At 38.2% G+C, this 19,852-nt stretch overlaps 1 protein-coding gene across 2 annotated transcripts in view; it reads right to left on the minus strand.

Moving 5' to 3' along the window:
* Positions 1-19,852, minus strand: part of RUNX2 (RUNX family transcription factor 2) — a 173,617-nt gene that overhangs the window by 47,604 nt on the left and 106,161 nt on the right. The window contains exon 5 of one of the 2 annotated variants that reach the window (XM_020993833.2): positions 5,329-5,490. The exons of the other annotated variant lie outside the window; for it this stretch is intronic. Within the exon in view, the coding sequence (XP_020849492.1) occupies positions 5,329-5,490 (162 nt within the window). The remainder of the gene's footprint in view (positions 1-5,328; positions 5,491-19,852) is intronic. 2 annotated transcript variants of the gene reach the window in all.

A 19,852-nucleotide genomic window follows, 5' to 3' on the forward strand; every position in this document is an offset into this window, starting at 1 on the left:
TCCACTCACGTAGTCACAACCCTGGTTCAAACCCTCATCTCTTCTAGCCTCCTAACTGGCTTCCCACTTGCCAGCCTCTTCTCCAATCCATCCTCTACAAAAATGCCAAAACAATCTTCCTGGTCTTCCAGCCCTGGTCTGACCATAACACTTTCATTCATGAAACTTCACTGGATCCCCATTACCTATAGGATAAAATCCAAACTGCTTAGCTTAGCACTTGACTATCATAAGTGTCTACCATCTACCTTTTCAAACTTATTTCTTAATACTCCCCTTCCCAAACTCCTCCCCCTCCAGGTCCAATCAAGTGCCAAGTCTTGTAAATTCTGCCTCCATAATCTCTCTCACATCTCTTCCCTTTTCTCTACTCACAAAGCCACCACTTATCAAATCCCACCTAGACTATTGTAATAGCTTTCCAATTGGTCTTCTAGTTAATATATAAATTATATATATATATATATATATATATATATATATATATATATATATATACACACACATATATACACACATACACATATGTATATTTGTGTATATGCAAACAAACCCATATATATATTTATATATGTGTGTATATTCTGTATCTACTTATATGTACATGTCTCCCTCAATGGAAAGAAGCTCCTTGAGAGCACAGATTGTTTTATTTTTTGATTTTGTGTCCTCCAGCTTCTAGCATAATGACTGTCACACAGTAGTCTTTAATTCATTTTTCTAAGTGAATGATTGATGAATTCTACGTTTCAGCAAAACTGGACTACCAACCATTTCTCAAACTCAATATTCTATCTCCCTGCTCATTTGTGCCTCTCAAAATCCTTGTTCTCTTTCAAGGTTCAAATCAAGGGTCACTTCCTTTATGAATTCTCCCCTGATTCCTACTCCTTTCATCTGTTAGTGCCTTTCCTTTGTATGGATTTTGTGTTACCTTATAAATGTGTACATGTAAGGACTTTAAGGGCAGGGGGCTGTTTCATTTCTATCTCAGTATTCCCATTGGCTAGCACACCATATGGCACAAATTAATTACTTCATAAATGCTGGTCGATTGACTAATCGGATTTTCTTTGTCCTATATACATCTGTGAATAGGTTGCTTAGGTTGCTTCCTCCCTTAACCCACTTGTCAAGTGCCATAGTAGGAGTTTGATGAATGTTTAGATTTTTAAGTTTTTCTGCTTTCATATTTAAACATCTTGAAAAGGAGACACGATGCAAGAGTGTTTGTTTCAAACAGAAAAATATGGATTTTCTCTTCTCCCTACAGGTTGTGGAATGAGTGTCCTCCACCTGCAGAATGGAGAAAGAATTTCTCTACTCAATCTAAAATATTCCTTCCTGGATTTTCTAGCCCATTGACTTTTAACTCTGCCTCTTCCCTACATATCTCAGAGAGACCTACAATAAAGTGTCAGAGTTGGGCATAAGATCACAAGATTTAGAACTGGAAAGAGCATTAAAGACTGAAGAGAACTTATAGACCAGAGTCCAGACTTCTCATTTTATAGAGGAATAAACTGGGTCCCAGAGAAAGGAAATGACTTTTCCAAAGTCAAACAGGTAGGAAGTAGCAGTGCTGGGATTTGAGCCCAAGTTTTTTGATGAAAAATCAAGTGCTCTTTCCACTATACTACAAAATCCTTGAAGACCATCATTCAGTTCACAGGACCATGTTCTGGAGACTTCATTGTACCATCTGTAGCCTGTGTACATGGGTGTGGATATATTCTGTATCTACTTATATTACATGTGTTCACTCTCATGGGTGGATGAAAGATGGCATTCATACATTCCCCCCACCCCCAAATAAATATGCCCAGGGTTCCTGGCAGGTAGTTTGCAAGAGCTTAGGTTCTGATACCCAAGCTGAAGAATCAGATTAAATAAGACACAGTGTTTCTTTTCAAAGTAGGGTAATACCATAAAAAAAACATTTTGAAAAGTCAGCAATTATTTATTTAGGTAGTAGCTAGTAATAACCTTCAGAGAAATAATTATAAACCCTGGTGTCATGTCACAAATGCTTTGAGCATCAAAAATATCATGTGAATAACGTTATTACAATTATGAAGACATTGGACGGATTGGGGTTGTATGTGGTTCTCCCTTCCTTATTCTGACACTCCCTTGTCTTAACCAAAATCAATAAGGAATGACCTAGTACTAGGACCTCAGCATCAGGTTTCAATATGACTGTGCTGGGAATGTTTTTAGGGCACAATATGATGAAATAAAATTATTTTTTCTGAAAGGATGGCCAATAAGCAAATATGTAAATGCACTTAGGGGCTGTATTTAAAGGAACCCAATGGCGAATTCTTTTTTTTTAATACACAGTCATCCTCTAATTTATTTATTTAAATGTTTAGATTTTTGTTTGTCAGAGTTACTTAAACTAAGGCTTCCTTATGCATTATGGTTTAAACACAGTAAGGGTTGAATAACTGATTACTAAACCAACAATATGGCACATCTATAACTATCTATCTATCTATCTGTCTATCTATCTATCTATCTATCTATCAATCATCTGTCTACTCCATCCAAAGAGATTTAGTTATTGAACTATCTCATTATAAGGTAGTCTCACTTATAAGAGTCCTATGATATGGTCTTCCCAAGGATAGCACTAGATATATTAGACTTCCTTAAGGATATCCCTAAGGAAATACATGATTTATCATATTTTCACATGAGTCCCTGAAAGAAATGGTTTTAATGGGCATGGCGATCTCCAGATGGTTACAAAGAGTACCAAGACTGCAAAGGAACAATTCTGAGAGAATTCAAAATGGCAGTTACACCAAGTAACTCTGCCCAGTGTAACTCTCTGTAAGCACTCTGCAGTCCTGGCATAGCTCCCCACCTGGAAACGAGGCTGGATGTATCAGGGTTCCTCCAGCTTCCTGACAGCTTAAGTCCAGTTGTTTCTTCCTTTTACACCATATGCTGACAAGAGGGATTTTCTGTTCTATTTTATTAAATGTTTATACAGCACCTCTCACCTGGGCATTAAGGTATTTCCCTTATAATGATTCAAGGAAATATTAGAGAAGGTGGGAAGAAACTAGACTAATTTCAGTTCAAAACTAGTTTAAAGCAGAGACCTGTTCTCCACTCTTGCCCTGGGTCAATATGAGGCTGGATAATGAGTCAATTTCTGGCACCACCTTCCTTCGCTGTAGAATGGTAATGTGTATATGTAACTATTTCTTGATGCTTTAAGGTGTTTGAAAATAATCTAACTAATATAAATGCCAAGTAGTCTTAACTATCACATATATGGATTCTTTTCATTATTGGTCTTCTTAGTAGTGGGTAGTTGGGTTTTTCTCTTTTTTTTTTACTACTTTCTTGCATTTATTCATATATGCAATGCTTCATATAAGCAATACTCTTTTTTTTTTAGGCAATTGGGATTAGGTGACTTGCCCAGGGTCACACAGCTAGTAAGTGTCAAGTGTTTGGTTTGAGGCCAGATTTGAACCATACAAGCAATACTCTTGATAAAGAAATCCCTCAGGTAGTTAAGTTTCCAGCTACTCTATTCCCATCTAGAGGTTCTCCTTCCAGGTCCTTCTGGGAACCACAGGGCCAAACCTAACTGTTTAAGCTGCGAAGGGCTGGCTGGGCAGGCTGATGGAAACAGGGGACCCAAACAGAAGAAGTCTTCACAGGTCAAACCAATATGGCACTGTTCAAAACTAACTAATCTTTCAGAAGGAAAAAAAAAGAAAAAAGTCAGTACAGACTCAATGTTGTCATACACTCGGCCTTCAGACCCACCTAAGCACTCATCTTTCTTCTTTGCCTTTTATCTGCCTACATGAGCTAGAGATCCTAATAAACAGAGAAAATATCTGTCTTTATTTTGTGTAACTCCTCAGAAATGTCATGAATACCAACTGTAACAATGAAAAAACATAACATGATGTTTTCCAAAGAACCCTGTCCCCCTCCACCCCAAACCCCACTTCCCTCCCTACTCACCCCCATGAGAATCCATCTGCCGTAGAAAATATGGTGTGCACTAGGACCAGAGAGAACTTTTCCTGCTATTTGCTTGAGAAACAAAGCTTTCCCTCCTCCCAAGTTGAAAGAAATAAGGGAGTCTGAACTAATCAAAACCTGCAAGCCTGCTGGCGGAGGTTCAACTTGTCAGTGATGCAACTCAGCGGAGTGAATAACGGCTGCGAACTTTGCAGAAAATGAGAGAGAGACAGACAGACAGAAAGAGAAACAGAGACAGGGACACAAAGAGAAAGAAAGAAAGAAAGAAATTAACCTGGCCAGGAGTCAAACAGGTGTATGGGGCCCGCATACTTGGATGGGGAACAGTGTCTGGCAAACACAGGAAGTCAGACACAGAATCCAATTCTTTCTGGCCTTTGTTTGTTGTTTGTTGTTGTTTTAGAAAACTGAGACTCGCTTGATTCATATGATACACGCTGTCGTTTAGCCAGAGGCTCTTCAACCTTTCTCTTACTGCCTGTCAGCAGTCTTCGTGAGACCTTTCCTGGTGATTTAAAAAATGGATTATCCAAGATAAAGAGGACCACCAGACTATTTAAAATAGGCAACTTTACTGTGTCCCAAGAGTCTTTGCAGTGCCCTTCAGACAATGGAAGCATGGGGACTTGTGTACATGACTGGGGGGGGGGGCAGAAGTGCCAGCATGATATGTTTTGTATGGACTCCTAAGAAAAAGCTGCCTCTATACTTTGATCAGTCTGAGGCCACATAACTTTTTTTCAATGTCTGCAGAGTAACTCTGCACCCTGAAGTGACTAGACCAGTTTCTGATAAGAATCTTAAGCACACATGAGTTCTCAGGGAACTGGCTTCCTTGAACTCCTGGGATTTTAAAAGAGGAAGAGTTTAGGACCTAAAGAAGAAATAAATAGAGGGTTATGTCATCAATCTGTAATCCTGTGTTTAGCTGGGGAAAGCAAAGAAAGTAACACAAGTAGAAGGAGGCTTGGGGTAAGAGAGGCTGGGGGGGGGGAACGGAACCTTACTTATTGAATAGTGTTTCCCATAGTGAATGCTATTTAGCAAGATAATAAAATAAATGCTAAGGAAGTACCATCTCAAGAAAATGACACTAATGTTTGATAAGTTTTCATTTCTTGCTAACTTAAAATTTAAGGGTACCTGACACTCACATTTTGGAGGCTACTTCCATGTTGCCACACCTTTCCCCACTCCCCTTCAAAACAGATAGTTACTCTAAGCTTATACAAGGTCATCTCAGCCCACCTTGTTCCCATCTCCACTATGCCACTATGTGTTTCTGGGTTTTAGTTGAAATATGATCTTTACCTGAAATTCGTCTGGGCACATCGGTGATGGCAGGAAGCCCCGTACCCCGGGTGGAGGACAGAGGGGTGGTAGAATGAATGGATGGTGATGTCATCTGGCTCAGGTAGGATGGGTATGACTGCTCATATGACCATGGAGGGGATGACTGTGCCTGCCTAGGGTCTAGGAGGGGAAAGAGAAAAGAAATAGAGAAAAAAAAAGATTTACGATGCCAAAAACTAGAATCTTGGTGAACATGGATGTCATCACAAAATTTAGGAAAAATGAAGTAGGAAAAATGAGAATAATAAGGAATGACTACCCCATACCCCCAATCCAACCCAACCCTGAGACTTTTCTATTCACAATGAAAACAGTAGACTGTAACCCATCTCAAGACTATTCTTGGTCCTTCACTGGCATAACTTAATTGGCAAAATCCTTTATAGGCATTTCTGAATTAACCTGTTTAAGTATGTAAAATGTATTATATAGTGCTTCATATTTGATCAATATATTTGTTGATTCTCCTTTGTTCTTAAATGAAATAAAATCCCATGGTTCCATTTGTTTCATAGTTGGGTAACAGGGCCCAGGGTTTCTTGAGAGTGGGTGAATGAGAGAAAATACAAGGAGAAAGAGGTACCAGGTAAATTTTTCTTGTGCTATCGGTGAGCTTGAAAACTGCCTCTAAGGAAAAAGACATGATTGAATTCTGAAGCCTGCTACCATTAAGAGGGCTATGGAGCCCCTTCATCATTTGGCTTCAACATAAAGCACTTGGGAGTCTGACTTGGAGAAAATGACCCAAAGGAGGAGGATGGGAGAAGTGTTTTTAATCCCATTAGCATTTGCCCCAAAGATGTCATATGTTTGGAATGCAGCCTACTGCTACCTACAGTCACTGCAATAATAATAGTAATAATGGGCCGCCAACTGGTGAGGGTTAGCCGATGAAAGCTGACAATGTCTTTTGATGTACTACAACAGATTCTTTAAAGGGAATATCTTAAAGCTGAGTAGACTGAGGAAAGTGGTAGTATATTACTCAAAAGACAAAGTAAGTACACTATGTGATTCCAAAATGAAGTTTTTCAAATAGCTTTGCTTTTAGGTGAGGGTTAGTGTTTCAACACTAAGACCAAAGTTCTGTAATAGACATTTTTTAGGGCCGATGAAAAAAAAATAAAAAGAAGCCAAGCATGTCCTAACTTATCATAAGTTAATCTGTTAGAGTTCCTGCATACAGTAGGGATATTTTCCACAGTAAGGATATGTCTGAATCAGATTTTATGTATCAGGAAAAATTTTTTTATTATTCTCTTCTTACTCACCTTTAGCCCCCCCAAAATCACAGACCACTATTTAAAAGGGAATAAGTTCAGTTACTGCTTTATAAGATACCACTACAGTGGAACTCAGGCTTGAAGAAATGAGTATCTATATGAAGATGAGTTTTCTGAAAGAGGTCCAGCCTTGAGCCATTCTACTCCTTGCTTTTTCCACACACAGCCAAAGTACTTCCAGCTACTTATTGTTTATTTGCTCAGTTAGGACATAATTTATTTGAAGAGCTGTCTAAATGGAGCATGCTTCCTTGAATTAAAAAAAAATCAGCATGTGGATATTTATAAATATAAGGCATGTATGAAAATCCCATCCAGTTTATCTTTAAGGGAATTAACCCCTTAAGTTTTAAGTTTACATTAAGGCTCAGCACAGTAAATGGTTAATATAAACTCTCCTTTTAGAAATCTGGGGACATTTGATCATTAAATGTAATGAACTTCTGTGCTCTAACAATTTCAAGGCTAGAACTGTATAGATTGCCAGTGTTTCAAATCTGAGTGACTGGTAGTTGTTATATCTGATATTGACATACTTCCCTGCCTTGCATCATTAATGTAATTCACTATTCAGAGAAATGGTAAATGATCTTCAGCTGGGAAGAGAATGATTACTAACTGCACCAGAAAGCAGTCTTATAAAACAAAAGATATGACTCAAGCAAAATTTTTAAGAGATTAAAAGAAATAGAGACAGTTAAATTAGACACTGAGTTAAGCACTTGGGCCTCAAACTGGAACTCAGAGGCTAACCTTATCTTCATCTCAATTTGCTACAATATTCTGAAAAGTCATCTAACTTTTCCTAAAGTCCATTTCTTTCTTTATATAAAATAGGAATAATAGCAATTATATATGAGATTCTCAAACCAAGGAAAATGTAAAAACAATTAAAATGACTATTATGCAAAAGTGGTACTATGGCTAAAAATTAAAGGAATTAGGAGTATTTAACCTAGATATGAGAAGAAGTATGGTACAATAGAAAGAGCACTGCTTTTCGCTTACTACCTGTGTGACACTGAGCAAATTGTTTCACCAGCAAAGTGGCACAGTGGACTCAGGAAGTCCTGAGTTCAAATTCACCCTCAAACACTTAGTAGCTGTGTGACTCCTGGGCAAATCATTTAACCTCTACCAGCCTCAGTTTGCTTAGCCTCAAAATGGGGATGATAATAGTATTTGCTTCTCAGGGTTGTTGTGAAGATCAAATGAGTAAACATTTGTGTTTTGCAAACCTTAAAGTGCCACATAAATACTAGCTAATATTGTTATTAACTTTTGTGAGATGCAGTTTCCTCATCTGTAAAATGAAAGAGTTAGACTAGATGGCTTCAAGGAACCATGCTCCATTTATGATCCTTGATTATCTATGACCTCAAGTAAGTTAATTTAATATTTGTTCCACAGAATCTTGGGACTGGAAGGACCCTTGAGAAATCATATCAATAAGTCTCCTCCTTCAAACAAATGTATATACCATCCAAGAGAACTACAGTTTTCTATTGGTTTTTTTGAAGAACTCCAAGAACAGAGATATTAGAGACGTTAAGTATATATATGATTGTAATAAGGAGAATGGTGCGCCTTTATTTATCCTTGCCACAGAGGCTATAAAGGCTTAAATTGCAACCATGAGGTTTTAGGTAGACACAAGGAAGAGTTTCCTGGTTGGAAGAGTTAATATAACTGGTAAAATTTATTAAAGGAGATGGTAGGTACTTGTTTTCTAAAGATCTTATGAAACAAAGGAAATCTGTGGGTTTAGTCCAATCAGTTTCCAATCTAGCTAACCCTTCAGGGTTGCTGTTTTAAGATTATGTGATTTTCACCTCCCTCACGTAAGAATTAGCCGCTGGGTCAGATCAATAGTTCACATCCAGCCCAGTGATCCAATCTGACAATCACATCAAGCGAATTGTTTTTATGTTTTTGAAAAACTGATATCTTTGGGGGTTCTTTTTTTATCTTTTTTTCTCTTTTTAGTAAGGCAATCAGGATTAAGTGACTTGCCTAGGGTCACACAGCTAGTAAGTGTCAAGTGTCCGAGGTCAAATTTGAATTCAGGTCCTCCTGATTCCAAGGCTGGAGCTCTATTCACTGCACCACCTAGCTGTCCACGGGGTTGTATATTTTTAGAATGTTTTTATTTTATTTTTTCTCAATTGCACATAAAAATAATTCTAACATTAATTTTTTTATAATTTTTGAGTTCCAAATTTCTTCCTTTCTTCCTTCCCTCCCCTCCCCTCTCCTTGACAAGGCAAGCACTTTGATATAAATTATACATGTGCAGTCATGCAAAACATATTTCCATATTAGCCATGTTGCAAAAGAGAACAAAGGCCAAAAAAATTTAAAAAAAACAAAAACAAGAAAAATAAAGAAAGAAAAGTATGCTTCCAAATGCATTCAGACTCCATCAATTCTTTCTCTGGAGGTGGATAGTTTTTTCATCCTAAGTCCTTCAAATTGTCTTGGATCATTTAGCTAAGAATAGCTAAGTTGTTCACAATTGATCATCACACAATATTTCTGTTACTGTGTGCAATATTGTCCTGGTTCTGTTCACTTCATTTTGCATTAGTTCATATAAGACTTCCTAGGTTTTTCTGAAACCATCCTGTTCGTTATCTTTTATAGCACGATAGTATTACTCAATTATATATTATTATATAATACTCATACTATTAATCATATACCACAACTTATTCAGCCACACCAAAGGAAAGTTTTATGGAAGAAAGTATACTTGCCCTCCATGAAATCTGGCACAAAAGGTTAGTGATATCTATCCCCCTTAACAACCCTAACTTTCCCTGATGATCTTTTATGGCACTATTATCCATTAACTTACTAAACCTTTCAGCCATCCACACAGTACAACAGCTTGTTTTGTTTCTCAAGATAATGGGCTCCCTAAGTTTGATAGCTATTTTAGTATTAGAGAGAACCTCCCCTGGTATTTCAGAAACTCACAAAACAATAGATTTAGTGTTGACTAAAGGTCACTGATTGAATTGATTGGACTAGGACCATCTAGTCCAATCCTCTCATTTTATAGATGAAAAACCTGAGGTCTAAAAAGGTATGAAATGACTTCCCAAAACGTTTGAACCCAAGACTTCTGACTCCAAATCTAGCATTCATATGACTGAACCAATCTACCTTCCTATTCTGATGATTGTTGAAAAAGTCCATATTGTCTCTCTTTATAGATGCCATGAATTTTTTAAATTAATGTCCATGCCATGTTTTCCTTCTTTGCCTCTGTCCTAATCTCAGATAAAAGTCAAGTCACTAAGAATTTACTAAAGGCCTTCTACATGCCAGGTACCATGCTAAAGTACTGACGATACAAAGAAAGGCGAAAAAACAGATTATGAGAACCCACAATCTACAGGACGAATAACATGTATACAAGCATGTACAAACAAGACATATGCGAGATAAATTGGAGATGATCTCAGAGGGAAGGTACTAACTTAAGGAGATTGGAAAAGGCTTGGAATTAGAAGAAACTAATGCCAGATAAAGGCCATATAATTCTTTCAAGATTTTAAAAGCTGGCATATTGCCTTTGCTCATTCACTGCAACATAATATTATTAAATAATATTAATGATCTCTAAGCAACATTAATACCCTATTATATGGCACCCTCATGCTATGTAAGTACAGCCTATTTGCTATTTAAGAAGACTGGTTCTGAAAGTAGGAAAAAGTCTTCTTAACCTGAACTCTCAAAAGCTTTGTGGTCTCAGTTTCCTGAAGAACTGAGGAAACCAAATAATTTCTTACAAGAACTGGGATGAGTCAAGACAGGTGATAAAGATGCTCTTTCAAATTTTCTCTAATCAGTTGAGGTCACTGACAGGGACAGGGCGGAGAACTAAGATCTGTGGCATACTGGCATTGAATTCTGTTGATAGACTATTAACAAACAGGAAACTGAAGTTTCAGTCTCAATCTCATTGTCTGATGTTCTAGGCAGCAAGTATAATCCCTCCTTTAATTAGACTGATTGATTTATTTCTGGGTGTGCCTGGATGTCCTTACCTCTCCCTAAAATCCCTTCCCCCTCCTTCTTCTTAAGTGGAAAGGTCCTTCCTTGGTTTCTGTCTCTCAGAGGAGAGAGGCACAAATCATGTATGTGTATGTGTGTGAGTGTACGTGTGTGTAATATATATCACATATGTATTATATTACGTATTATATTACATTTCCATATACATACATGTAATATATCACATATGTATTATATTATGCATTATATTACTTTATATATACGTACATACTCATATACATATATACATATACATGTGTGTGTGTGTGTATCTTGATCCAGTTGGGCCTGGGGATAGACACTGAGCTAACCATGACTCTTTTCAGTCACCGAGTTTCCTTGCAAGCAGTTGCTACCTTTAAGAGAGAGGGGCTAAACTATAGTCTGAAGGACTGAGAGCTGTTAATGAACTTTTAAAGAATTTGTTGAGAATTTTAAAATGCGTCTCATAATGGAAAAAATCATAGTCTTAGCTTTAAGAAATCTGGGTCCCAGACCCACTCATCAACTCTTCTGACCTCAGAAAGCCATTTCCCCACTTTCGGCCTCAAATGCCCTCACCTGTAAAATACATTATGCATTGTTCAAAACTGTCCCAATTTTATATTTTTACTGTTCAGTAGAAATTCATAAATAGCTATATATTGGTTCCACTAAGGGCAGCTAGGTGGTACAGTGGACAGAGTACCCACTTGGAACCAGAAAAATCTGAGTTCAAATCCAAGTTCAGATATCTGCTAGCTATGTGACCTTGGACAAGTCACTTACCCCCTACTTGCCTCAGTTCCTTATCTGTAAAGTGGGAACACACTGGTGAAGGAAATGGGAAACCACTCCAAGAAAACCCCATGGACCTTTGTCACGTATAGTTGGACACAACTGTATGACTCAACAACGACGACAACAACAACAACAATTCAACCAACATTTATTAAGCACCTATTACGTGTAAGGCACTGAGTTAGGCACTGATGATTGAAGGGGCTAAAGTGTGGGATGATTGGGCACCGTTCTCATCCCCATCCTCACACCTCCTTACCCTCATATCTCCTCCCTTCTCAAAATCAAATGCAAAGGTCTTTGGCCTCAAGGAAATCTGCTCTATCCTGATAGCTATAACATTAACAGAGATAGATAAATAAGAAATAGATGCAAAGTGATTTTATAAAGAAGAGATCACCACAACCTGGGATGAATGGGAGAGGCTTCTTGTAAGAGGTGGTACCTTGGCTGTGCCTTGAAAAAATCGGGGAAGTCAAAAAGCCTACCTATATTAATTATGTAGTTTAAGGATATACATTACATGTGTACTTTAAAGAGTTGGTTTTTGGCACAAACTCCTGGGAGTCCTGAAGAACAAGATGTTATATATAAAAGCATTGAAAAAGGGGCACTATAGAGAGCAATAAAGGACCCTAGACATCATGACCATGCTGATGGTGGTGGTGGTGGTGGTGGTGGCGATAGTGATGATGCTAAAGATGATGGTGATGGTGATAATAGATTACATTTATATGAGGCTTTAAAGTTTGCAAAATATTTTGCATATGTTTTCTCATTTGATCTGAGGATCAACCCCGGGAGATAGGTGCTATTATTAATCTCATTTTACAGAGGAAGAAACTGAGGCAGACAGGTGTTAAGTGACTTTCAAAGAGTCATACAGCTAGTAAGTATCTGGGTTAAGATTTGAACTCAGCTTTGTATCACTCAGCTATCTAATCTTTTAATCCCTTCATTTATCAAATGACGAACCCGGGATCTACTCCCAAAGAAGAATGGGAGGAGATGAGCCTTAATGATTTTAATATATAAGGCAAACTTGAGAGAAGATAGCCAGGTCTTCAAGAGAAAACATCGGTCCAGGTAGAAGGCAAGGAAATGTACAGTAATAGTGTTAGAGCCACTTTTTTCTTGTCCTTATGTAAGGACAAGGAGGCAAACTTTTTTTTTTAATGAGGTCTGAGGCAGGATGTTGTTGATTAAAAAATGACTAAATGGACAAAATGATGCCATGTTCCTCGGTGCTCCTATTGGTAATGGGCACAGAACAAATTAGAAAATAGCAAACCAAATAAGCATTTAAGCTACCATTCTAACCAGAAACACACAGCAATGTGTCCTAATGGAGGAGGCACTGGATTTCGAATTAAGAGTTCTCGGTCTAAAAGCCAGCTCTGCTACTTATCAGCTGTTACAGCTTTAAGCAAGCCCCCGCCCCACTTTGGATCTCACTTCCTTCCCCTGTAAAAGGCAAGGGTTAGACTGTATGGCCTTTGAAGTCCTTTCCCTACTCTAGACCTATAATCCTATTATCCTTCTTTGGGCAGCCATTCTTTCATCTGTAAAATGAGTAGGTAGGACTAGTTGATCTATAAGGTCCTTTCCAGCTCTAATACTCTCTAACATCTCTGATAACCGAATGTAAGTCACCTGCTGGGCCCTTGAATTTTACTAGTGTTCCCTTATAGAAGAAATCAGCAGCCTCTCTTTACAGCAGAAAAAAAGAAGATAGTTGCTAGGAATTCAAGTTAATTTCCTCTTCTTTGTCTGAGAAAGACGTTTTGTGAAAGCCATGGAGAGGGAACATAATTAGCTCTTTAAAGAATCCTTCTGACATCAGTTATGCTCTTGCAAGTTTTCTGCAGACCCAGCTACCAAAGAGAGCTGTGATTTCCAGATGATTACCAAAACTCAAATAACTTACACTCTTCTCCAGGCCCTCTTCTGAGAGACTAGCTCGGTCTAGAGGGTTCTTAAATCTTTTTTGTGCCTTGTACCCCTCTGGCAGTCTGGTGAAGTCTATGGACTTCTCAGAATAATATCTTAAAATGCATCAGACAAAATTAATTCTACTGAAATACAACTATCAAATATTAAAATTGTAAAGTTCATAGACCCCCCTGAAATCTATCTTTCTGTGAACCCCTGGTTAAAAATTCCTGGCTAAAGCCTCTCTTTCCCCACTCTTTAACATACTTCAATTTTAAAGGTACTGCAAAGAATGAGTTTTTCACAGGCCATCTCTGTTAGTCAATCAATTACTATGTATTTTAAACCAACTATATGCCCAGCACTATGCTAGGTGCTATGGGGAAAAATAAAAGAAGTAATAGACATGGTCCTAGATCTCAGAGAGTTTACAGTCTGCTTGGGGAGACTGGAAAACATCCATGAAACAATTGCACACAAAGCAACATGTAATGATGCATTGTTAAATCTTCTTAAGTAAGAATCTTCAAAGAATACACTTGTGCTTAAAAAAAAATCTGTGAGGAAAGGGTTTCTTGAAAGAAACCACAGGAACACAAGCATGAGTCTCTTTAAAAAGTCAGTCTTTTTGTGTGTTCCTGCCACCAGGCCTTCATGAAGGCAATGACTGCATCTGCTTCCCACTCTATAAAATTCCATAGCCTACACTATAAGGCAATGTACCCGGGGGGGCTCAGTAAATGTTAATGGGGGGGAGAGTGATTTCAGTATGTTTCAGAATTGCTTATGCATACATCAGAGCTCACCTTTAAGTGGAAGTAAGCATTTCTTCAGATGAAATCTACATGTAAGAAAACAAAACTTTCCCCTTCAGGTGGGTTACAAACTTCATGAAGTTCCACCCCTTGGTAAGGAGCCACAAAGTCTGCACAGTGTCATAAGAAGTACCACGGGCTACTATGGCTTTCTGTGACTAAAAGGCCAGGGTGTATGAGAAATCTCCCAGAGCATAGTGTTGTCTGAATAATAATTTCCCCAGCACATTTTCTTAAAACTGTCTCACCATCAAGAGAGAAGCCAACAGAGCAGAAACCAGAAATTTAGGGGAGAGAATACCTTAGCAGAATAGGATGGTTATGCTTAAGGAGACAGAGGAAGAGGAGGAAGAAAAAGAGGAAAAGATGGAGGAAGAGAAGAAAGAAGAGATGAAGGAGAAGGAAGAGGAAGATGAAATGGAGAAGAAAAAAGAAGAGGAGGAAAACTTTCATATAATAATAATAAAACAATAACAGGTTTAGGGGAGGGGTAAGTAGTAAAGCTGCCAGAAAGCTTTACAAAGGCTCAGGGTTTTTTTTAAAGGCTATACTTGAAAATTCAGTGATTACTAATAGCAGTCCTCCTTTTGCAAACATTTTTGTTATGCATGTGTGGGTGTGAAGAAAGGGCTGCTTTCGTAAGACTCACAACAGGGCATATCATGCACATGGTGCTGAGCTTCATGCAGAGATGGGCTGAAACAAGTCAGCAGGGGCAAGGCCTAAACTAACACACAAACAGCTCCTTCCTGTTCACACTGCCAGGTAAGCTTCTGTGGAACATAAAATGTCAAGAGCTATTGTTTTCTTCCTCAGCCTGGTGCCATTGCTGTGAGGGGCTATCACATCTTGGGCAATCAGGACCCGCTGGATCCTCATCGTCTGTCTTCAGATCCCAACACCTCTACGCATCTCAAAGTAGAAACCACTAAGCAGGCCTCAGAGGTTTCTTAGGTCTATCAAAGTGACTGAAACTTAACACAGAGTCCACAGTGTTCAAGGGCAACTATCTCAAATTTCACCAGGATCACAGTAAGGCAGTGACCTCAATTGAGCGAAGTGGTTTCACAATTTCCTATCTTAGAAATCTCCATCATATTGTTGCACATACACATCCATCAATTCTCACTTGAAAGCAATCCCCATTTGAAAGCAGAGGGAGTTTTGACCATGCATTTCACCACAAAAACTGTGTCAGGTTAAATTCTATTCCTCCCACTAAGCCTTCCCAGCTACCACCAAATGTCCACATGTCGATATTTCAAAGTGAATTTTCACACAGATCATCAGCTCCTTTTTGCTATCATAAAATCCTACCTTCCAACACATAGACAGCTCCAACAGGGTGACAAAATGGAAATAATATTGGATTAAGAATTAGGAGAATGAGATGCTAGCCATTTTTCTCTTCCCAACATTTCTCATGTAGGTCCCCTTCTCTCCACTCACACAGGCACCACCCTGATTCAGGTCCTTGTCACCTCTATCCTGGATTGTTACAACAGCCTCCTAAGTGGACTCCCTTCCTCAAGCCTCTCCCCACTCCAATCCATCTTCTACACAGCTGACAAAGTGATTTTAACAAAATGCAGGTCTGACATCGCCATCTCTACACTTCTCAATAAATTTCCATAGCTCCCTATTACGCCTGGGATCAAATAGAAGAGCTCCTGTTTGACATTTAAAGTTCTTCACAATCTAGCCCCTTCCTGTCTTTCCAGTCTTAGTACACATTACTGTCCTCCATGCTATGGTCTGGATATACTGGCCTCTGATTATTCCTCACACAAAACACTCCATCTTGATCTCCAAGACTTTGCACCGGCTGATCTCCCACGCCTGGAATGTTCTCTCTCCTCACCTCCACCTCTTAGAATCTCTGTCTTCCTTCAAGAGTCAACTTAAATGTCACCTTCTGCAGGAGACCTCTCCCAGTCCCCAAGACAGCTAGTGTATTCCTTTCTAGGTACCCTGTACCTACTTTCATGTATATATCTTGTATACACAGGTCCCTCTATATAAACATATTATCCCTCCCATTATAAGCAAGCTCCTTTATTGTTTTCACTTTTCATCTGTATCACTTTGCTTTTGTTCTTCCGTCATTTAGTAATGTCTACTCTTCATGACCCTATATGGAGTTTTCTTGGCAAAAATACTGGAGTGGTTTGCCATTTCCTTCTTCAGTGGATTACGGCCAACAGAAATTAAGCGACTTGTCCAGGGTCACACAGCTAGTGAGTGTCTGAGGTCACATTTGAACTCAGCTCTTCCTAACTCCAGGCCCAGTGCTCTAACCACTGACCCACCTAGCTGCCTCCACTTAGCACTTAGCACACTGAGTATAATAGTACTTAATGTAGTCCCAGCTCTGCCACTAACTGGCTACTTGACTTTAGGGAAGTCATTTAACTCCTTTTGCTCATTTTCTCATCAATAAATCAAGGAGATTAAACTAAGTAGTCTCCAAGGTCTCTTCTAACACTAACACTCTAGAATTCTAAAATTTGAGAGAAGCAGGAGAGAGGTGATATTTTAAAAGGACTGACAATAGAGATGATCCGGGAAATACCTCTGGAAGAAGCCCTTAAAATGAATCAGAGTATTCTGGCCAAAAGCATTTTGTAAACGGCACAGTTACAATGTATAAAATAAAGGAAGACAATAAGGTTACTATTTGTAAAGAGTACCAGAATTTCTTTTTCCTTGGCTAATGAATGGGCATTTCCCAGAGCTCACAAATACATTTCACAGACTTGCCAACCTAATCAAGATGGCTTTAGATTGAAGTCTACAGGAGGAGAAAAATGCCTGAACAAAACTATTAAACTTGACACTATTAAGAACAACAAGTATCACATAGAAAGAATAATGTAAGAAGAAATGCCCAGTGGTTCACAAGAGAAAATAACCGGAAAGGGATCAGCAAGAATGTCTAAGGCCTAAATTACCCATATACAACACAAAGACTATGAATGAAGAATCAAATGAACTTGAAAACAATACAAGCTAATAAATAGTGTCATACAGGCTGTAAGGAGATTTGGTAAGGTAAATTTGTGATTAAAATAAAATAGTGGAAAGGTATGCTTTTTTCAAGAGAGACAAAACTAATAGAATATGATCAGGTAATAGCAATGTATATTTTAAAAAAGATATATACATATATATATATGTGTTGAAATGCTCAAATATTAGAATGGAAACATGGTGGAAGCATTTGGGTTAGGCTAAAAGGAGAAAGAGAAGTGAGATTGTTATCATTATTATACAGACCTCCCAGACAGGAGGACATTCCTAATACAGATTAGAAAAATGACACAAAAGCAAAATATAATAATTACGGGAATTTTTTTTTGGGGGGGGGATTTCAACTGTCAAAATATTTGCTGGGAGGCAGCATGACCTAGTTCATAGCCTTGACTTTGGAGTCACAAAGATTTGGGTTCAAAACTCCATCTCTAATATTTACTGGGACTAGGAATGAACTTCTTAATCTCTCCAAATCTTAGCACCTACCTCACAAAGTATGTATGTAAAGGACTTTTTAAAATTTAAAGTGTTATATAAAGGTCTGCTACTCTTATGCTAAAAGCAGAGCATCTGATAAATTCTTAACTTTCTTTGCCCATAATTTCATTTCTCTGAAAACTGAAGAAGTAAGAAAGGGAACTGCTACTCTGGACTTAATTTTGAACAACAAAGCTACTGGGAATAGAACTGAGTCCTTTGAATTTGACGAAGGATTGAATAACACATTGTGAACATAACCTTAATTTGAAACCAATACTCATGTTTAGTTCATACCACGTAAAATGTTGTTATTGGTTAGCCAGCTGTGTGAGATGTATTTTGACAGTCAAACATAACTTACACTGTATTAAAGACTTCAGGGCCAAAGTTAGAGATGAAAAGAATTAATGTTCATATTTAACCCTGAATCAATAGAGGTAGTCACACAGATACATGGCGTGATCCCAACTAACCATAGAGAAGAGGACCAAGAAAACATGTAGGTGGAATATCTTAAACTCTCAACAAAAAAGAGTCAGAGTAGAAATAAGAAAATAGTTAACTCTGTACTCAAGAGTATAAAGCTGATTCCACAATCCTTACTCCTTCCTTTTGTATTCTAAAGACCCCAAGGCTCCACAGACAAAATAGATTCTGGGGGGACTATGTAGGAGGAATGAATTGTTGTTTAAGATGGCTCTGAAACCCCCTAGGAAATTTCTCATGGATTTAATATGCTAAAGCTTTCTAGCTCTTGGGAAACTTAACCAAAGGACAAGAATTTTCTTTGGAAAATTTAGGTTTATATACAGAAAAACTTCCCATCAACTGAGCTATCTCAAAGTGGAAAGTCCTGCCTTGGGAAATAATGTGTTCCTTCTTCCTGGAGCTATTTCAGCAAAGATTAGAACACTACTTGTCAGGAATGTCATAACAAAGATTTCTTTTAGGGTATGGGTTAGACTAGGTGTCTCCTGAAGTCTCTTCCAACTCTAAAACTCTGTGATTCTGTGAAATGCTAGTTGGAAAAATGGTAGTAATGGGAACCATGGAAGAAAGTGACTAGGTCATCTTGGAGTTAAATGAAGAGAATGATGGGCTTGATAAGAAAATGGAGGCAGTATCGTGAAAACAGTGCTGGCTGTGGAGTAAAGGAGAGTGCTAAAATCTCATCTGTCACATAGAATATGTATGTCCTTGGGCAAATCACATAATCATTCTGAGCCTCAGTTTTCTCTTCTGCAAAATTTGGGGTTGGACTATAAAATTCTTAGGGTATTGCCCAGCTCTAACAGTCCTATGGTACTATGTACCCTCTATATTTTAGGGAAACATTTTTCAAATTTCAGAGAAAAGTCAGTTATGACACCATGGCTTGAGACTTTAAAAAAGGGAAGAGGGATGAGACTCTCCAAAAAAACCAAAATTTCATCAACACAATAACAAATTATCTCTATGATGAAGAAAGAGTAGAGGATCTAAAGAAATCAATACAGCTACACTGAGAGTTGTGATGAGGTCAGGTATAAAGTAGATCTATTCACTGTATGAATGGAGAGGTGCAAAACCAAGGAGTACTAATGAGCTGGGAGGAGAAAGAGAGAGACCAACCCTGGCTGGAAGCTATAAGGCATACTTTGTGGAGGAGATGACCCCTCAGCCAGACCTTGAAGGACAGATTGATTTTTAAAGAGGCATCAATAATTTTGAAAAATTAATTTGCACAAGTATAAGATAAAAAAAGCTAAAGCTAACAACAGTTCATATGAAATCCAGGGGTTTCTGTTGATATCATTATAACTTTATTGCCCCCAAAAAATCTAGTGCAATCTTACTTTGCGTTAACAAAAATATAATGCAAGTTAAAAATGAAGTGGTTCCACTGTTCTCTGTGTGGAGACAGCCCACATCTGGGATTCTCTGTCCAATTCTGGGTATCACATTTTAGGAAAGCCATCAACAAAGAGTGTATCCTAGACATGACAGAATGGCAGAGTTTGGAAACCATATCATATGAGGAACAGTTGACAGAACAGGAAATATTTAGCTACAAAAAGAGAAGTCATTGTGCGATATTGGCAGGAGGGGAGGATT

The sequence above is a fragment of the Phascolarctos cinereus genome, unplaced genomic scaffold, assembly GCF_003287225.1.
Source record: "Phascolarctos cinereus isolate Bilbo 61053 unplaced genomic scaffold, phaCin_HiC Scaffold_5;HRSCAF=322, whole genome shotgun sequence".
NCBI lineage: Eukaryota > Metazoa > Chordata > Mammalia > Diprotodontia > Phascolarctidae > Phascolarctos > Phascolarctos cinereus.